At 40.7% G+C, this 22,220-nt stretch overlaps 1 protein-coding gene across 1 annotated transcript in view; it reads right to left on the bottom strand.

The window, feature by feature from the left end:
* The window catches only part of ASH1L (ASH1 like histone lysine methyltransferase), a 505,039-nt gene that overhangs the window by 298,462 nt on the left and 184,357 nt on the right, over positions 1 to 22,220 (bottom strand). The window contains exon 4 of the mRNA XM_053703215.1: positions 7,567 to 7,656. Coding sequence (XP_053559190.1) covers positions 7,567 to 7,656 — 90 coding nt within the window. The remainder of the gene's footprint in view (positions 1 to 7,566; positions 7,657 to 22,220) is intronic.

Below are 22,220 nucleotides of genomic sequence, written 5' to 3'. Positions count from 1 at the left end.
GTCTGTAACTTGCTGAAACTAGTGATCTGATTTTGGTTGCGATATACCTGGGAAAAATTTTACTTCAGCAAAGAGCTCAAAACTTAACCTTGATTTGTGCAAAAACCTTCCTTCGAATGAGATGACCTAAAGACCGCTAGGTATTGTTTAAATCTTTAACTGATTTGTTAAGTAACTCATCTGTGCAAATTCTGATATTGTAAGTTAATTTTGTATTAGGATAAATTGCAGTTAAATAGCAGAATATATATATTATCCTATTGTTTAAGTTAGCACTTTAAATCATATTGCTGAATGTTTGTTAGCTGCTATTTTAGATCTCATTGTAATATTTTAAATGCAGTCTGAATGAAAGGTTGGTTTTAAAGATAAGCGTGTATAAACTTTGCATAGCATATTTAAATAGTTTTCAAGCGCATATAATATTATTTCATATTCCTCTTATTGCAAATATATTTCAATATGTTTATGGATATTAACTAAATAAAAGAATTCAGATATTTATATTAATTGTATGGTCTAGTAGGTGCATGTTGATTAAGGGTTTCTATTTTTAAGGAAAATTATTATTTGTATTGGTTATAACCCTGCCATAAGCTGGTATATTATTTGGATAGCACTACTAAGATTTTCATAAATATACTGACATAATAATTGGAGGCACTGTTTGAGATTTAATAATATTCCATCATATTTGATATTATATATCTGTAGTAAATAGAAATTATTATAAAAGAGAGAAAAAATAATAATAATTTAATATTTCAATATTAATATTTTGAAGATATAATTTTTGAAGGGTTGAAATATTGATTTTCATATTTCGAGATTGATATTAATATATTGAAATATTATTAAAGATTAATTTTTGAAAAATTAATAAAAATATAAATTTTTCATATTTAAAAATTAATCAAAAATATTAGTTTCTCATATTTTCAAAATTAATCCAAAATATTATTTTTTCATACTTTCAAAGTTAATCAGAAATATTAATTTGTCATATTTCGAAATATTAATTTTTCATATTTCAAAATTAATACTATTTTTTTTTATATAAATTTTTTTTCTCTCTTTTAATTGGCAAAAATTGTATTAGCGTGTTAATTTAACTGAATACTAAATCAATATAATAATGTCTGTAGCCAGGAGTGACTCATTTAATTCTATACATAGTGATGAAATTGGTCCCATTACAATACCCATTACTAAAGGTCAGGTCCTTAAGAAAGATATCTTAAGTTACATTAAAGGGAAGTTAAATATTGCTGGTAAATGAAATGATTTTGTGGATATGCTTGAAACTAGAGATAAAAATATTACCGTTAATAATAATATGTGGAATGAAGAGAATGAATTCTTCCAGGAATTATTAATGATTAATCAATGCAAAACTCCCAAAAAGCGAGAGGAACTAATACTAAAATCTTGGCCCCTCTTAATATGCATGATTGACGAAATGTCGTTTTGTGTCACAGACAAACGATTGCAAACACAGGAGCTAGAAAATAGTATTCGTTCCTCACGCAGACGCGAAGAGGATTTAAAAATAGCCAAAAATAAAATGGATGAATTTGCCCAAAACCTAGCCGCCTTAGATAAGCATAACATCGACTTACTCGCACAGATACAAGATTTAAATAAACAGCTTGCGCAAAGCCAGAAGGAATAAAGCGATTTAAAAAGGTCATATTGCCATAATGAAAACCCTTATATTAACAGTGAGAATAATACAGATAATGCTAACTCCTTTAGCGAACGCGTCAGGGACGAGGTACAAAAATATATAGAACAATATAGACAAATGACCCCTTAATGGGTCAGAAATAGATTTCCCAAATAGGCAGTCACCTCATGATATAAATCCAGAGGACTGCTGTAGCGCAGCTGGTGCGGGGGAGGGAAACTCTAACAGAGAAGCCCAAAGTAAGTCTGATAAAGTCTATGATTCCCATAAAATAATCACCTTCGTACAACGCGCAGTACCTATATTCTCCAATAAGGGAACAACATCTGTAATTGATCATTTACAGGCTTTTGAAAATGCGTTAGCTATAATGAATGTTACAAGTGAGAAATTGAAAATTTCTGCCTTGGGTATTTGACAGTAAGCATCACAAATTTTTTGCTTCACTAAAGGATATGAATATTCATTCCTGGAATGGGATAAAACGACAATGCAGAAAAGAATTCAGGCAATATCGCACTAAAAACTGCCGCGAAAATAGCGGTATATGGTTTAAAGTGTTGTGCGAATCAGAGTCCATTCGAATTCCTTTCTGTATTGAAAAATGCATACAGTATGGCTGAAGATAATCCCAAATTCGATGGCTCAGAATTTGTAAATGTATTTTTTGAAGCATTGCCTACACCCATCAAAATTAACTTAGCTAGAGATTTTGATGAGGACTGCTCATTGGAATGGCTGATCAAAGAGAGTACAAAATTATACTCTATTCAGCAATCCAGTGAACAGGGGGTGAAAAAGGAGTCAAAACCCAAAATTGTAGCAGAAACTAGGGTGTCACCTAACCCCTCAATTTGGAGTCTAAAAAGAAAACTTATGCGGAGGTGGCCAGTCAAAACAGACCATCTCCACAGAGGTTTAATTCTGCCCCTCCCCTACACAGGTTGAGGCGCAGGGAGACTATAACCAAAGTGGGGGACATAATCAGGTGAATAATTACTCACAAAGAGAATATTTACCAAATAATTGGTATCCACGCAAGGGTAGATACAATAGACGGCGAATATATTCTCAGGGTAACCAGACCCCCCAGGTATATAATGCTCCCCAAAATACTAATGCTGAACAAGCTGAACCCCAGGGGCAACCACGCCAGAATAGAAATAGCGGCCCTGATTCTGAGGGAACATAATGGTCCAGGAATCATTATTATGGGACACCAGGAGATAGGCCCAGGGGTAGAGGTAACTTGTACAATCAGGTAGATATGCTGTTTACCCAGTTTTATCGGTTGAGCGAACAAATCGCTAATATGAGTCAAAAATCTACGGCTCAGCAACCGAACAATACTTTTTTAGGGGTACAGCCAGTGGTCAGCAGTGGACCACAGGCACAGTCATAAATACTGCAGTATCACCTAAAGGGGAGGGGAGAGATATACAAAATGTAGTAATAAATATCAATGATGCTAATCATGTTCTCTCCCCACAGACCGGAAACGGACAATTTAGCTGATGACAGACAACCTCATCCGGGAAAAACTAACAAACCTCTTCCTTTGCAGCACTCCCTTAACCTTGTTTCCCCAGATGCAGTACACAAGAATCCAGCCGAACCTGTCATAGAGGAGACCAGTAGGTATGAAGCTTCTTCTGCATCGAAAAGCATGGCAAACTCAGGTAACACGTGGCGAAGCCCACAAATGTATGATAACGCCAACTTTATGTGTGAAATGGTAGAAACTGCAGGAAGATATGTATTAGTTGAGCTGCAAGATTCAGTCTCGAACCCTATCAGGGAATTAATTGACACTGGGTCACAGGCAACTATCTTATCCCACAAGTACTACACACAGCTAAATGAGCTAACACCCCACAAACCTAAAATAAGAGAATTTGACGGTTCTCTAATAGGTGTTGGGGGTGACTCCCTAAAAGTTTACAATACTGCCTGGTTAAAATTTAAATTGGGGAACAGGGTCATAAGACACCCTGTCGTTATAGTGGATCTGCGTACTGATCGTTTAATTATTGGTAGTGATCTCCTGAAGCGATTAAGCACCATAATTGATTGCATAAATAATGTAATTTGGTCACAAGTTAAACAGCCTATCAATTATGAAAAATCTGGTATATCTCGCACCCGACATAGCTGTCACGTGGTGGAAGAGAAACCAGATGCTGTGGAGATTAATTTCAGGAATAACTCTGTACCTGAAATCACTATTCTACAAATAGATAATCAGACTCCTTTTAGTGGCTCTGATGGTACTACTTTTAAAATTTCGCCTGGAAAGATAGCGAATATCTCCCTAGATGGCGACGTATTAACCATATCACTCCACAAGGGGGATCATAAAATCCCTAAGGGGGGAGGCCACTCTCAATACCTCACAGGGATTGAGAGAGTTAAAGAGGATATATTTATCCCTATACAAGTACATGACCTTGGTAAAACCAAGTATGCTAAAATAAACTTAAAACAGGAAATTCTTTTATTACTGATGCAGCTTTTCAAATTGCTAAATTAGCGGCAAAAAATGCAGGATTTGCTATTTTAGCGCGTGGAGCATTGTGAAAAGCGGCATCAGTAATAAAAGAATTAGCTAGCTTGAGAGCCTTAATTCTATCCAAAATATCATCTAACGGGGTCTCAACCTTAAGAGACTCTTCCAGAGCCTCAAACCAAAAAGCTGCTGCAGTAGTTACTGGAACAATGCAAGCCGTAGGTTGTAAAAGAAATCCCTGATTAATAAATAATTTCTTTAGAAGACCCTCTAATTTTTTATCCATAGGGTCTTTGAAAGCACAACTGTCCTCAATGGGTATAGTTGTACGCTTAGCCAGGGTAGATATCGCTCCCTCTACCTTTGGGACCGTTTGCCACGAGTCCCGAATGGTGTCTGATATGGGAAACATTTTTTTAAAATTAGGAGGGGGAGAAAGCGGTATACCTGATCTATCCAATTCCTTTTTTATAATTTCCGAAATTCTTTTAGGAACCGGAAAAACATCAGTGTAAGTAGGAACCTCTAGATATTTGTCCATCTTACACAATTTCTCTGGTAGTATTACAATAGGGTCACAATCATCCAGAGTCCCTAAAACCTCCCGAAGTAACAGGCGGAATTGTTCAAGTTTAAATTTAAAGGACATAACGTCCGAATCTGTCTGAGGTAACACATTTCCTGAATCAGAAAGCTCTCCCTCAGACAGCAATTCCCTGACCCCAACTCAGAACACTGTGAGGGTACATCGGAAATAGCTAATAAAGCATCAGAGGATTCAGTATTCACATTAATACCTGACCTACTGCGTTTACCCTGTAACACTGGTAATTTGGATAATACCTCTGTGAGAGTAGTTGACATAACTGCAGCCATTTCCTGCAGAGTAAAAGCATTATCGCTTGTGTGGGTGTTAAAGGTTGTGACACTTGGGGAGAATTGGATGGCATATCCTGATTCTTTTCAGACTGAGAATCATCCTTAGACACACTATCTTTATTTAGAATATGCTCTTTACAATGTAAGGCCCTTTCAATACAAGAGGTACACAATGTAAGAGGGGGTTCCACAATGGCATCTAAACACATAGAACACTGAGATTCCTCAATGTCAGACATGCTGAGCAGATCAGTCAAAACCAACCATAGTCGTTTAAACAGTTTATTAAATGCTTTAAACAGTTCTTAGAAAACGTGTACTGTGTCTTTAAAAAGTAAAAAGTTAACAATTTTTTCAAAAGTGCTTTAAGCCTTTTTTTTTTTTTTTTGCAAAATTAACTCAATCCTAAATAAGGTTTTCAAAAATTATTGCACCCTAAGTATTAAGGGAAGGATTAACTGCTAAAAAGTATTTATAGCCATTTATAATAAAGTCAGCAAAAAATACCCTCTGCACCTCGCCACACTACCTGCCCCCAGGGTACTTTGAGAAGACTCAACAACAATCCGGAAAGGAAAATACTCTGCTTAAGCTCCACCGGAGCTAATGCCTGCTGCTTCCTAGCCAGAATATAGAGCGCGTCTGAGCGCGTGAAAAATAAGCCCCGCCCATCAGGACCGATGACCGAGTAGGCCCAAACAACCGCATGGAGGAGCAGTTATGATACAAGCCATGTGGAAATGTTTACCCCTGATAAAATGCTATGGTCAGAATGTGTAACACCAACCGCAAAACATATCCCAGTGTTTTTTATAATGAATCTTTCAGCCTCTGTCATTATAAACCTTGCCCAAAAAATGTCAACTGAATAAATAAAATAATTAACAGGTTTCAGTAACACCCCCCTGAAAATAGGTCTACTGCTTACCCCTTCCCTAACAGGGAATACATTTTCAGCCGTTTTCTGATATACCAAGTCTCCTCAGAATAAAGGGCTGCAAATACCTCAATGCTGCTTGTAGCATGAACCGGTCTCCACACTGAAGATGTCTCCTGTATTACCTTCAGATCTGTGGTAACCAACATGGATCTTAGTTACAGCTGCTAAGATCATCAACCTTAGGGCAGAATTCTTCTTCCATATCCCCCTGAGGGAAACAGTACTCACCGGTACCATTTAAAAATAAAAAACTTCTTGATTGAAGAAACTAACACTAACACCTCACTTTACCTCTTCCTAGTATAACACAGGCAAAGAGAATGACTGGGGGTGGAGGGGAAGGGAGGAGCTATATATACAGCTCTGCTGTGGTGCTCTTTGCCACTTCCTGTTAGCAGGAGGATAATATCCCACAAGTAAGGATGAAATCTGTGGACTCGTATCTTGTAGAAGAAAACAAGTCTGCTCACAGTTAGGAAAAGACAAAAGTGACAGATTTGTGGAAATTCCCAGCCCTGACTTTAAAGGGTCACAAAACTCAACGTGTAAAAAGACTCTGTTTGTATAATATATACCAGAGTAGTGTACTTCAGATGTTCCCATAGGATAATGCAATTCATTTTAGTGAAAAATAGCTCCTAGTTTACCTGCACTTACCCTATTGACCTTAAGTAGAAGGTGCCTGCTCTCGCCTCTCAGAACCTGTTACTTCTACGATAAAACTGAGTAAAGTTAAAGGGACATAATACTCATATGCTAAATCACTTGAAACTGATGCTGATGTATAACTGTAAAAAGCTGACAGGAAAATATCACCTGAGCATCTCTATGTAAAAAAGGAAGATATTTTACCTCACAACTTCCTAAGCTCAGCTGAGTAAGTTCTGTGTAAAAAGTTATACTTAGCTGCTGCCCAGCTGCAGGTTAAAAAAAATAAAAAAATGAAGAAATGAACAGCAGCCAATCAGCATCAGCAGTGCTGAGGTCATGAACTCTTTTACTGTGATCTCATGAGATTTCATTTAAACTTCCTTACACTGAATAGGAAATAACATGAGAGTGCACAAGGCTCATCCTCTGGCTGTCCCGGGACATACATACTAATATGCTGCTTAGAAATCCTTTACAATGGGATGTGGCTACTGAGGAACTTTTGAGGTAAAATATCTTTCTTTTTTACATAGAGATGTTCAGGTGATATTTTCTAGTCCGCTTTTTACAGCTATACTGCATCACTTTCAAGTGTTTCAACATTTGGGTATTATGGCCCTTTAATCACATGCCATCTTCTCCTTCAAAAGCAAATCGGTGGAGCTTTAAAATGGCTGTGCCATTGGGGAACTGGGTGGAGGGCCGATATGGTAAGTGTGGATAAAGTGAAGGCTCTTTTACAGAAAAATAAATCATTTCACCCTATGGAAACATATTTTCTATTACACAAACAGGGACTTTTTACATTAGGAGTTTGTGTGCCTTTAATTGATCATACTTCTGTAAAAATCTTCAGAATAAAATAGTATGTTTGGCTGCTCACGGTGAATATATAAGGGGTACCTGTAGAAGAGGTGCTCTCTGATGCTGTTCTCCTACGTGAAGGGCTACAGCCTGTGTTCTCTGGTAGCCGTAAGACTCTATCCTGTGAGCCTAAGAAAGAAAAACCATCAATTAGGAAACATTTATGCAGTGTGTAACACTGTATTGTAAAGGTGATTTGATAACAGCAAAACATGGAGAATAGTTGTAGGTGCAGTAAAATACTGTACTTAATTAGCACATTACTAATTGAAGTATCAAAACCCTAAGATAATAATCAGCAATGTACTCTACATATGTTAATCACAACATCCAACACTAACATTCTATTTAAAGTTAAAGGGATATAAAAATCCATATATCACATAAGGGGAGCATTATAGTGTAAGAAATATAATGGTAAGATATTTCTTTTTAAACAAAATCCCTTTTGTTACTGTTGTTTAACCACTGTCCATGGAGCTTTCCAAACTTTATTTCTTCTATGCTTATTAACAGTGGACGGATTTTCCTACATTTCATGAAGGCCACTTGTTTGTTTTGATTTTTATCCACTGATATTCTGGCTCAGATTTCATTAAATCGCTTTTCACCTTTCTGACCGCATGCAACATTAGTACACATATGGTTAATTCCACCAACTAACCCCTCACAAAAATTCCACAGATATATATTAAGCTTTAAATAAACTTTTTCAGCAAAAATGATTTAGAAAATATAAATGTGAATTGTAGTCACACTGATATTTTTTTAGTTCCAAAGAGCAGGATAATTTTCCATGTTGTAAACTGATAATAATGTGGGATTGGAAATATGAGGGACATGTGAAAAGCACTAGAGGGCAGCACTGTGGCTCCCAGAGCTTAGCTTAACCTATGTAACCAATGTAGAAACAGGGCGGTCCAATCTATCTATCAAATTAAGTGCAGCAATAAGACAATACATTAAACAAAAATTTACATAGTTTGTAAATAGACAACAAGAATTTGACTTACCGTCATAAATAAGCTTATTCAGGCTCCGAGTAGTGAAAAAATATTAAAGGGACAGTAAAGTCATAACTAGACTTTCATGATTTAGACAGAACATAAAATTTTAAAGAACTTTCCAATTTACTTCTATTATTTATTTTGCTTCCTTCTCTTGTTTTCCTTTTCTGAAAGGTTTATCTAGGTAAGCTCAGGAGCAGCAAAGAACCTAGGTTCTAGCTGCTGATTGGTGGCTGCATATATATACTAATTGGCTCACCCAGTAGTGCATTGCTGCTCCTTCAACAAATTATACCAAGAGAATGAAACAAATTAGATAATAAAAGTAAACTGGAAAAAAAAATTAAAATTGCATGTTCTACCTAAATTATGAAAAACAATTTTTGGGTTTCATGTCCCTTTAAGGTAATATTATAATATATTGCCTTCTTGGAACAGATAGAAGTTTACCATAATTCATCAGATCTCCTTCCTTCATATACCCTCCTCATCTTCCTGCCAGCTTCAGTTTACAGATTTCCAAGCTAGAACCTACCTGGAAGTAAAAGAGGCTGCTTCCAGGTGGTAACCAGCCAAAGAACAAGTTACTGAGCCGTTTGTTCTTTGTTGTGCTTCTCTCTTTGTAAAAGTGTCTATCTGGGAGTGGTAAGGAGGGAGGGCAAATGTAATGCCTAGACACATAAAATTTGATGGCGGTATAAAAATCAGAAGGCCAGCTAAGTGTTTCCATATGTCCTAAGTGATCAAATGAAACTAAGGGAATATTATGCATAAAGAATTTGTTTGGAAGCCCATTCACATGCAACTACTACAACTGAAGACAATCGTGATGGTGTGGGGCAAAACGACACCTAGGTCTTAGGAAGAATCCTCTAGAACAGGGTTCTTCAAACCACGGGTCGGGACCCATTACTGGGTCGCAACACCATGTTTACTGGGTCCCGACTTGTGTGTGTGCTGTATGAAAGTGTGTGGTGTGTGTGTGTGTGTTATATGAGTGTGTGGTGTGTGTGTTTTGCATGAGTGTGTTGTGTGTGCATGTTATATGAGTGTGTGTTGTGTGTTGCATGAGAGTGTGTTGTGTGTGTGTGCATGTTATATGTGTGTGTTGCATGAGAGTGTTTTGTGTGTGTGTGTGCATGGTATATGTGTGTGTGTGTTGCATGAGAGTGTGTTGTGTGTGTTATAGGAGTGTGTGTGTTGCATGAGTGTGTGTTGTGTGCGTGTTATATGTCTGTGTGTGTTGCATGAGTGTGTCATGTGTGTGGGGTATATGAGTGTGTGTGTTACATGAGTGTGTGTTGTGTGTGCGTGTTATATGTGCGTGTGTTGAATGAGAGTGTGTTGTGTGTGTGCCTGTTATATGTGTGTGTTGCATTAGAGGGTGTGTGCGTGTTATATTTGTGTGTGTTGCATGAGAGTGTGTTGTATGTGTGTTATAAGTGTGTGAGTGTGTGTGTTGTATGAGAGTGTTTGTAATGTGTATTTGTGTGTAATTACCTTTTGCAACAGTTTCAAGAAAGAAAAAAATAATTCAAAAATTGCAGCAATCTTACTTAATATATTTGCAGACCAAACATAAAAATAGGGACACGAAAGTATGTGGTATCAGTTTGAAGAACCCTGCTCTAGAAGACTTTCTAGAAGATGCAAATGTTTTTCCTTGTAAAATCTCTTAATTTTACACTTCTATTTAACCTGCATTTATACCTTCCTCCTGCAATCAATAAATCACCCCATGACACAATCTGATTTCTAACCTTTCCCTGTCCTGTCGGTTCAATATAAATTTATAAGAAATACGTGAAATGTTGTAATACGTAGTCACATGAGAAAAGAAAAAAAAAAAATCTATGCTTACCTGATAAATTTATTTCTTTTTTGACACAATGAGTCCACGGATGAACTAAATTACTAATGGGATATTCACCTCCTGGTCAGCAGGAGACAGCAAAGAGCACCACAGTAGAGCTGTTAAATAGCTCCTCCCTTCTCTCCCACTCCAGTCATTCGACCGAAGTTAAGGAAAGAAGTTAATAATAATAACAACCTGTCTTACAAGAACAGGGCTGGCCGTGGACTCATCATGTCAAAAAAGAAATAAATTTATCAGGTAAGCATATATTTTCTTTTCTTTTTTATGACACGATAAGTCCACAGATTATCTTAATTACTAATGGGATCCAATACCCAAGCTAGAGTACACAGATGATACGGGAGGGACAAGACAGGGAACCTAAACGGAAGGCCCAACTGCTTGAAGAACCTTTCTCCCAAAAGCGGGCTCAGCCGAGGCAAAAGTGTCAAATTTGTAAAACTTTGAAAAAGTGTGAAGAGAGGACCAAGTTGCAGCCTTGCAAATCTGTTCCACAGAAGCTTCATTTTTGAATACCCATGAGAAAGCAACAGCCCTCGTGGAATGAGCTGTAACCCTCTCGGAAGGCTGCTGTCCAGCAGTCTCATATGCAAAACGTATGATACTCTTCAGCCAAAAAGAAAGAGAAGTAGCAGTAGCTTTCTGTCGCTTACGTTTTCCTGAGAAAATCACAAACAAAGAAGAAGACTGACAAAAGTCCTTAGTCGCCTGTAAGTAAAACTTTAAAGCACGGACCACGTCCAAATTGTGCAGAAGTCGTTCTATCTGAGAAGAAGGATTAGGACACAAAGAAGGAACAACAATCTCCTGATTAATGTTCCGATCAGAAACAACCGTAGGAAGAAATTCTAATTTAGTACGTAAAACTACCTTATCTGAATGAAAAACAAGATAAGGAGACTCATACTGCAATGCCAAGAGCTCTGACACTCTCCGAGCAGAAGAAATAGCAACAAGAAATAAAACTTTCCAAGATAACAACTTAATATCTAAGGAATGCATAGGCTCAAACGGACCCCCTTGAAGAACTTTGAGAACTAAATTCAGACTCCATGGAGGAGTAACTGGTTTGAACACAGGCCTGATCCTGATCAAGGCCTGACAAAATGATTGTACATCTGGGACAGCCGCCAAACGTTTGTGTTACAAAATAGATAAGGCCGAGATTTGACCCTTTAAGGAACTTGTCGATAAACCTTTTCTCCAACCCTTCTTGGAGAAGACAAAATTCTAGGAATCCTAACTCTACTCCATGAGTAGCCCTTGGATTCACACCAATAGAGATATTTACGCCATATCTTATGGTAAATCTTTCTAGCTACAGGCTTACGAGCCTGAATCATGGTCTCTATGACCGAGTCCGAAAACCCCCGCTTGGACAAAATTAAGCGTTCAATCTCCAAGCAGTCAGCTTCAGAGAAACTAGATTTGGGTGAAGGAAGGGCCCTTGAATTAGAAGGTCCTTCCTCAATGGAAGTCTCCAAGGTGGCAGAAATGACATGTCCACCAGATCTGCATACCAAATCCTGCGAGGCCAAGCCGGAGGAATGAGAATCACCGACGCCCTCTCCTGCTTGATTTGAGCAATGACCCGAGGAAGAAGTGCAAACAGAGGAAATAAGTATGCTAGACTGAAGGTCCAAGGAACCGCCAGAGCATCTATCAGTTCCGCCTGGGGGTCCCTCGACCCGTATCTCGGGAGCTTGGCATTCTGTCGAGATGCCATGAGATCTAATTCCGGCTGACCCCACTTGAGAATCAGGCTGGAGAACCCTTCCGGATGGAGTTCCCCCTCCCCCGGATGAAAGGACTTCCTGCTCAGAAAGTCTGCCTCCCAGTTGTCCACCCCTGGGATGTGGATCGCCGACAGGTAGCAAGAATGGGCCTCCGCCCACTGAATTATCTTGGTTACCTCCGTCATCGCTAAGGAACTCCTCGTTCCTCCCTGATGATTTATGTAAGCCACTGAAGTTATGTTGTCTGACTGAAACCTGATAAACTGGACCGAGGCTAACTGAGGCAGGCCAGAAGAGCATTGAAGATCGCTCTCAGTTCCAGCATGTTTATAGGAAGAACAGACTTTGACTGAGTCCAAACTCCCTAAGCCTTTAGGGAGCCCCAGACAACTCCCCACCCGAGAAGGCTGGCATCTGTTGTCACAATCACCCAAGACGGTCTGCAAAAGCAGGTTCCCTGGGAGAGATGATCCAGAGACAACCACCATTGAAGAGAGTCCTTGTCTCTTGCTCCAGAGTTATTCGAGGAGACAAGTCTGCATAATCTCTGTTCCATTGCCTGAGCTTGCTTAACTGCAGAGGTCTGAGGTGGAACCGAGCAAACGGGATGATGTCCATTGCCTCCACCATCAGCCCGATTACCTTCATGCACTGGGTCACTGACGGCCGAGGAGTGGACTGAAGGACTAGACAAGTATCAATAATCTTTGATTTCCTGACTTCTGTCAGAAAAATCTTCATAGATAGGGAATCTATTATGGTTCCCAAGAAAGTTACCCTTGTATTTGGGACTAAGGAACTCCTTTCCAAATTTACCTTCCACCCGCAAGTTCTCAGGAAAGATAACACCATGTCGGTATGGAATCTTGCTTGTTGAAAAGATGGAGCCTGGACTAGAATATCGTCCAGATAAGGCGCCACCCCATTGCCCCGTGGTCGAAGTACCGCCAGCAGAGACCCCAGAACCTTTGTGAAGATTCTGGGAGCCGTGGCCAGACTGAAAGGAAGAGCCACGAACTGGAAGTGTTTGTCCTGGATGGCAAACCTTAGGAACGTGTGATGATCCCTGTGAATAGGAACATGGAGATACGCGTCCTTTAAATCCACTGTTGTCATAAATTGACCCTCCTGGATCAATGGAAGAATGGAACGAATAGTTTCCATCTTGAAGGACGGAACCCTGAGAAATTTGTTTAGACTATTGAGTCTAAAATTGGTCTGAAGGTTCCCTCCTTTTTGGGAACCACGAACAGATTGAAATAAAAACCTGACCCTGTCCCTGTACTGGAACGGGAACAATCACTCCCAGGGCGGAGAGGTCTCCTACACAATGTAAGAACGCCTCTCTCTTTGTCTGGTCTGCAGATAATCTTGAAAGTAGAAACCTGCCTCTGGGAGGAAAACTTTTGAACTCCAATTTGTATCCCTGAGACACTATTTCTATTGCCCAGGGATCCTGAACGTCCCGAACCCAAGCCAAGATGAAGAAGGAAAGTCTGCCCCCTACCAGATCCGGTCCCGGATCGGGGGCATGCCCTTCATGCTGTCTTGGATCAGGCTTCTTGGATTGTTTACCCTTGTTCCAAGACTGGTTGGGTCTCCATGTAGGCTTAGATTGTTCCTGCTTAGAGAAGGAAGAGGAAGAATTTCCCTTGAAATTTCGAAAAGGTACGAAAATTACTCTGTCGTCCTTTTGGTTTGTTTCTCTTACCCTGAGGGAGGAGACGACCCTTACCTTCCGTGATATCAGAGATAATTTCCGTCAGGTCAGGTCCAAACGAGGTCTTCCCCTTGTAAGGAATCGCTAGAAGCGTAGACTTAGATGACACATCCGCAAACCAAGGCTTTAACCATAAGGATCTGCGGGCTAGAATAGAGAAACCCAAAATCTTAGCTCCCAGTTTAATAATTTGAAGGGAAGCGTCCGTAATAAAAGTATTAGCTAGCTTCAGAGCTTTTATCCTGTCTTGGATCTCCTCTAAAGAAGTCTCAGTCCTGAGAGAATCAGACAGTGCATCAAACCAATGTGCTGCCGCACTAGTGACGGTAGAAATGCACGCAGCTGGCTGCCATTGCAGACCCTGGTGAACATAATATTTTTTTTTTTTTTAAGTAAACCCTCTAACTTCTTGTCCATATGACCTTTGAAAGCACAACTATCCTCTATAGGAATAGTAGTTCTCTTGGCTAAGGTGGAAACAGCCCCTTCCACCTTAGGAACTGTTTTGCCAAGCCTCCTTGAAAGAGTCAGCTATGGGAAACATCTTCTTAAAAATAGGAGAGGGAGAAAAGGGAATGCCTGGCCTCTCCCACTCCTTAGTAATGATCTCCGAAGCTCGCTTTGGAACAGGAAATACGTCTGAGTAAGAAGGAACTTCGAAATATCTGTCCAATTTACTAGACTTCGACGGAGCAACAACTACCATGGAGTCACAGTCGTCCAAAGTAACCAAAACCTCCCTGAGCAACAGGCGGAGGTGTTCTAGTTAAAACCTAAAAGTTACAACCTCTGAGTCCGTCAGAGGCAATTAACTTTCTGAACCTGAAATTTCACCCTTAGATAGAACCGCAGTACCCTCCTCTTTAGGCCCTTGGGAGGGTACCTCCAAAATTGCCACAATTGCATCAGAAACCTCACTTACTGAATGTCTGGTTTTCTTCTTACGTCTGCCCTGCAACATTGGGAAAGCAGACAATGCATCAGAAATTGTAGAAGAAATGAGGGAGGCTATGTCTTTTAAGGTAACTCCAGCGGGAGCTAGAGCAGAAGAGCAGGGCACTGCTTGTGCGGGCGGTAAAATTTGGGACGCTTGGGGAGAAAGCTGCAGCATACCTTGAATCTCGTCAGACTCTTGGACAGCATTCACTTTTGAAAAGTTTTGGTCAGGAAAAATCTTCTCCCTATAACTTAAAGTCCTCTCAATTACATGTGGGACAGAAAGGGATTGGTGGTTTCACATTTGGATCAAAACACAAGGAGCTCGTGAAACTTTGCAAGTCTACTTGGTCCCTACTGAATCACAATAATATAATTATGCAATAAAAACTTTAATTTTGACTCAAAAAAATGATATGCAAAAAACGTTACGGTTTAACTTTTTAACTACATAAAAATGACACCCCTACACCTCAGCAGCTCTGCTGAGGTGCCAACCCGACTGCAAGACCGGAGACCTCTCTCTCCCTCCTGGCAAGCAATCCAGACTCGATAGGGAAACGATTGAGCAACACTCCGAACCTAGAAACGCCTGATCTAGTCAGAAACATGCACTTCTAGACAGAGTAAATTATCCGGTCTGTATCCAGTCTATACTGTGTCTTCAGATAGAGGTGCAGTGAAAAAAGCGTGCAATACAGAAGATCCGCCCATCCTGGTCGTGGCTAACTAACAACAGTCTCCCGGACGTTATTTCATGTTAAAACTAACGCCATGATAAACGAACCACGAGAGCCCTCAAAGTGCTTATCTCCCAGCCCCTTCCTGCTAACCCTTTCTGGTTCTCTCAGACTCTGAGAGCTTTTGTCCCCTAATAAAGTGCCTTATACCATAAGCCCTTTATGTAGTGCAATGAAATATAGTAAAGTGCTCCTTTTCCTCTAAGTGTCCCAGGAAAATAACAAAGCACATACCTCATGTGTCTGCCTGACAGCAAAGGCAGTTCACCAGGTTTGAGGGGTCCTATCCCCCACATGGACCTGTGAAGAAAAAGAAATTCCTGAATAAATATTCCTCAGGTTTTCAGGGTTAGGGCAGCAAAAATATATGGGAGGCGCAGTGAGAATTATGTCCCACCAGTTCCCATTGCTCTAAAGCCACCAAAGCTCTACTGAAGAGACTGATATGGACTACAGCTACACCCCAGGACAAAGCAGCAAAATCTTGTACTACTTTAAAAATAATAAACTCTTGATTGAAGAATCTAATCTAACACTCACTTTACCACTTCCTATCACTAACGTAGGCAAAGAGAATGACTGGGGTAGGAGGGAAGGGAGAAGCTATTTAACAGATCTGCTTTGGTGCTCTTTGCCGCCTCCTGCTGACCAGGAGGTGAATATCCCATTAGTAATTAATATGATCCGTGGACTCATCGTGTCATAAAAAAGAAAACTATGCACGCATATATTACTAGATGTTTGCTAATCATATCACAGAAAAGATTCCACTATCCAATTAGAGCAGATACCAGTAAGAAGCCATTTCCTCTGCTCTTCAGATCTATAAACTGAGAATGCTCCTCTCACCATGCTTCAGAGAAAAAAAACCAGAATTTATACTTACCTGATAAATTACTTTCTCCAACGGTGTGTCCGGTCCACGGCGTCATCCTTACTTGTGGGATATTCTCTTCCCCAACAGGAAATGGCAAAGAGTCCCAGCAAAGCTGGTCACATGATCCCTCCTAGGCTCCGCCTACCCCAGTCATTCGACCGACGGACAGGAGGAAATATGCATAGGAGAAACCATATGATACCGTGGTGACTGTAGTTAGAGAAAATAATTCATCAGACCTGATTAAAAAAACCAGGGCGGGCCGTGGACCGGACACACCGTTGGAGAAAGTAATTTATCAGGTAAGCATAAATTCTGTTTTCTCCAACATAGGTGTGTCCGGTCCACGGCGTCATCCTTACTTGTGGGAACCAATACCAAAGCTTTAGGACACGGATGAAGGGAGGGAGCAAATCAGGTCACCTAAACGGAAGGCACCACAGTTTGCAAAACCTTTCTCCCAAAAATAGCCTCCGAAGAAGCAAAAGTATCAAATTTGTAAAATTTGGCAAAAGTGTGCAGTGAAGACCAAGTCGCTGCCTTACATATCTGATCAACAGAAGCCTCGTTCTTGAAGGCCCATGTGGAAGCCACAGCCCTAGTAGAGTGAGCTGTGATTCTTTCAGGAGGCTGCCGTCCGGCAGTCTCATAGGCCAATCGGATAATGCTTTTAAGCCAAAAGGAAAGAGAGGTAGAAGTCGCTTTTTGACCTCTCCTTTTACCAGAATAAACAACAAACAAGGAAGATGTTTGTCTGAAATCTTTAGTAGCCTCTAAATAGAACTTTAGAGCACGGACTACGTCCAAATTGTGTAACAAACGTTCCTTCTTTGAAACTGGATTCGGACACAAAGAAGGAACAACTATCTCCTGGTTAATATTCTTGTTAGAAACAACTTTAGGAAGAAAACCAGGCTTAGTACGCAAAACCACCTTATCTGCGTGGAACACCAGATAAGGAGGAGAACACTGCAGAGCAGATAACTCTGAAACTCTTCTAGCAGAAGAAATTGCAACCAAAAACAAAACTTTCCAAGATAATAACTTAATATCTACGGAATGTAAGGGTTCAAACGGAACCCCTTGAAGAACTGAAAGAACTAAATTTAGACTCCAGGGAGGAGTCAAAGGTCTGTAAACAGGCTTGCATAAAAACCCATCCCTTGTTCTCTTATTGGAACTGGATGAATCACTCCCATCTTTAACAGGTCTTCTACACAATGTAAGAATGCCTGTCTTTTTATTTGGTTTGAAGATAATTGAGACCTGTGGAACCTTCCCCTTGGGGGTAGTTCCTTGAATTCCAGGAGATAACCTTGAGAAACTATTTCTAGCGCCCAAGGATCCTGAACATCTCTTGCCCAAGCCTGAGCAAAGAGAGAAAGTCTGCCCCCCACCAGATCCGGTCCCGGATCAGGGGGCCATCCCTTCATGCTGTTTTGGTAGCAGTGGCAGGCTTCTTGGCCTGCTTACCCTTGTTCCAGCCTTGCATCGGTCTCCAGGCTGGTTTGGGTTGTGAAGTATTACCCTCTTGCTTAGAGGATGTAGAGTTAGAGGCTGGTCCGTTTCTGCGAAAGGGACGAAAATTAGGCTTATTTTTAGCCTTAAAAGACCTATCCTGAGGGAGGGCGTGGCCCTTTCCCCCGGTGATGTCTGAAATAATCTCTTTCAAATCAGGCCCAAATAGTGTTTTACCCTTGAAAGGTATGTTAAGCAATTTTGTATTGGAAGACACATCCGCTGACCAAGACTTTAGCCAAAGCGCTCTGCGCGCCACGATAGCAAACCCTGAATTTTTCGCCGCTAATCTAGCTAATTGCAAAGCGGCATCTAAAATAAAAGAGTTAGCCAATTTAAGTGCTTGAACTCTGTCCATAACCTCCTCATACGAAGATTCTTTATTGAACGACTTTTCTAGTTCCTCGAACCAGAAACACGCTGCCGTAGTGACAGGAACAATGCATGAAATTGGTTGTAGAAGGTAACCTTGCTGAACAAACATCTTTTTAAGCAAACCCTCTAATTTTTTATCCATAGGATCTTTGAAAGCACAACTATCTTCGATAGGAATAGTAGTGCGCTTGTTTAGAGTAGAAACCGCCCCCTCGACCTTGGGGACTGTCTGCCATAAGTCCTTTCTGGGGTCGACTATAGGAAATAATTTCTTAAATATAGGGGGGGGAACAAAAGGTATGCCGGGCCTTTCCCACTCCTTATTTACTATGTCCGCCACCCGCTTGGGTATAGGAAAGGCGTCGGGGGGCACCGGAACCTCTAGGAACTTGTCCATCTTACATAATTTCTCTGGAATGACCAAATTGTCACAATCATCCAGAGTAGATAATACCTCCTTAAGCAGTGCGCGGAGATGTTCTAATTTAAATTTAAATGTTACAACATCAGGTTCAGCTTGTTGAGAAATTTTTCCTGAATCTGAAATTTCTCCCTCAGACAAAACCTCCCTCCTGGCCCCTTCAGATTGGTGTGAGGGTATGTCAGAACAGTTATCATCAGCGTCCTCTTGCTCTTCAGTGTTTAAAACAGAGCAATCGCGCTTTTTCTGATAAGTAGGCATTTTGGATAAAATGTTTGCTATACAGTTATCCATTACAGCCGTTAATTGTTGCATGGTAATAAGAATTGGCGCACTAGATGTACTAGGGGCCTCTTGTGTGGGCAAAACTGGTGTAGACACAGAAGGGGATGATGTAGTATCATGCTTACTCCCCTCATTTGAGGAATCATCTTGGGCAATATCATTATCTGTGGCATCATTGTCCCTACTTTGTTTGGACACTATGGCACAATTATCACATAAATTTAAATGGGGAGAAACCTTGGTTTTCATACATATAGAACATAGCTTATCTGATGGTACAGACATGTTAAACAGGCTTAAACTTGTCAACAAAGCACAAAAAACGTTTTAAAATAAAACCGTTACTGTCACTTTAAATTTCAAACTGAACACACTTTATTACTGAATATGTGAAAAAGTATGAAGGAATTGTTCAAATTTCACCACAGTGTCTTAAAGCCTTAAAAGTATTGCACACCAAATTTCAAAGCTTTAACCCTTAAATTAACGGAACCGGAGCCGTTTTTACATTTAACCCCTATACAGTCCCAGCTATCTGCTTTGCTGAGACCCAACCAAGCCCAGAGGGGAATACGATACCAAATGACGCCTTCTATAAGCTTTTTCAGTGGTTCTTAGCTCCTCACACATGCATCTGCATGCCTTGCTCTCCAAAAACAACTGCGCATTAGTGGCGCGAAAATGAGGCTCTGTCTATAACTAGAAAACAGAATTTATGCTTACCTGATAAATTACTTTCTCCAACGGTGTGTCCGGTCCACGGCGTCATCCTTACTTGTGGGATATTCTCTTCCCCAACAGGAAATGGCAAAGAGCCCAGCAAAGCTGGTCACATGATCCCTCCTAGGCTCCGCCTACCCCAGTCATTCGACCGACGTAAAGGAGGAATATGCATAGGAGAAATCATATGATACCGTGGTGACTGTAGTTAGAGAAAATAATTCATCAGACCTGATTAAAAAAAAACCAGGGCGGGCCGTGGACCGGACACACCGTTGGAGAAAGTAATTTATCAGGTAAGCATAAATTCTGTTTTCTCCAACATAGGTGTGTCCGGTCCACGGCGTCATCCTTACTTGTGGGAACCAATACCAAAGCTTTAGGACACGGATGAAGGGAGGGAGCAAATCAGGTCACCTAGATGGAAGGCACCACGGCTTGCAAAACCTTTCTCCCAAAAAAAGCTTCAGAAGAAGCAAAAGTATCAAATTTGTAAAATTTGGTAAAAGTGTGCAGTGAAGACCAAGTCGCTGCCTTACATATCTGATCAACAGAAGCCTCGTTCTTGAAGGCCCATGTGGAAGCCACAGCCCTAGTGGAGTGAGCTGTGATTCTTTCAGGAGGCTGCCGTCCGGCAGTCTCATAAGCCAATCGGATGATGCTTTTAAGCCAAAAAGAGAGAGAGGTAGAAGTTGCTTTTTGACCTCTCCTTTTACCTGAATAAACAACAAACAAAGAAGATGTTTGTCTGAAATCCTTTGTAGCCTCTAAATAGAATTTTAGAGCACGAACTACATCCAAATTGTGTAACAAACGTTCCTTCTTTGAAACTGGATTCGGACACAAAGAAGGCACAACTATCTCCTGGTTAATATTTTTGTTAGAAACAACTTTCGGAAGAAAACCAGGTTTAGTACGCAAAACCACCTTATCTGCATGGAACACCAGATAAGGAGGAGAACACTGCAGAGCAGATAACTCTGAAACTCTTCTAGCAGAAGAAATTGCAACCAAAAACAAAACTTTCCAAGATAATAACTTAATATCTACGGAATGTAAGGGTTCAAACGGAACCCCTTGAAGAACTGAAAGAACTAAATTGAGACTCCAAGGAGGAGTCAAAGGTTTGTAAACAGGCTTGATTCTAACCAGAGCCTGAACAAAAGCTTGAACATCTGGCACAGCCGCCAGCTTTTTGTGAAGTAAGACAGATAAAGCAGAAATCTGTCCCTTCAAAGAACTTGCAGATAATCCTTTCTCCAAACCTTCTTGTAGAAAGGATAGAATCTTAGGAATTTTTATCTTGTTCCATGGGAATCCTTTAGATTCACACCAACAGATATATTTTTTCCATATTTTATGGTAAATTTTCCTAGTTACAGGCTTTCTAGCCTGAATAAGAGTATCAATGACAGAATCTGAAAAACCACGCTTTGATAAAATCAAGCGTTCAATCTCCAAGCAGTCAGTTGGAGTGAAGCCAGATTCGGATGTTCGAATGGACCTTGAACAAGAAGGTCCTGTCTCAAAGGTAGCTTCCATGGTGGAGCAGATGACATATTCACCAGGTCTGCATAACAAGTCCTGCGTGGCCACGCAGGAGCTATCAAGATCACCGAAGCCCTCTCCTGATTGATCCTGGCTACCAGCCTGGGAATGAGAGGAAACGGTGGGAATACATAGGCTAGGTTGAAGGTCCAAGGTGCTACTAGTGCATCTACTAGAGTCGCCTTGGGATCCCTGGATCTGGACCCGTAGCAAGGAACCTTGAAGTTCTGACGAGACGCCATCAGATCCATGTCTGGAATGCCCCATAATTGAGTTATTTGGGCAAAGATTTCCGGATGGAGTTCCCACTCCCCCGGATGGAAAGTCTGACGACTCAGAAAATCCGCTTCCCAATTTACCACTCCTGGGATGTGGATTGCAGACAAGTGGCAGGAGTGATTCTCCGCCCATTGAATTATTTTGTTCACTTCTTTCATCGCCAGGGAACTCCTTGTTCCCCCCTGATGGTTGATATATGCAACAGTCGTCATGTTGTCTGATTGAAACCTTATGAATTTGGCCTTTGCTAGTTGAGGCCAAGCTTTGAGAGCATTGAATATCGCTCTCAGTTCCAGAATGTTTATCGGGAGAAGAGATTCTTCCCGAGACCATAGACCCTGAGCTTTCAGGGGTTCCCAGACCGCGCCCCAGCCCACCAGACTGGCGTCGGTCGTGACAATGACCCACTCTGGTCTGCGGAAGCTCATTCCCTGTGACAAGTTGTTCAGGGTCAGCCACCAACGGAGTGAATCTCTGGTTCCCTGATCTACTTGGATCGTCGGAGACAAGTCTGTATAATCCCCATTCCACTGTCTGAGCATGCACAGTTGTAATGGTCTTAGATGAATTCGTGCAAAAGGAACTATGTCCATTGCCGCAACCATCAAACCTATTACTTCCATGCACTGCGCTATGGAAGGAAGAAGAACAGAAT

Source organism: Bombina bombina, chromosome 1 (genome assembly GCF_027579735.1).
Source record: "Bombina bombina isolate aBomBom1 chromosome 1, aBomBom1.pri, whole genome shotgun sequence".
Classification (NCBI taxonomy): domain Eukaryota; kingdom Metazoa; phylum Chordata; class Amphibia; order Anura; family Bombinatoridae; genus Bombina; species Bombina bombina.
This window is presented reverse-complemented; position numbering and strand designations above follow the sequence as displayed.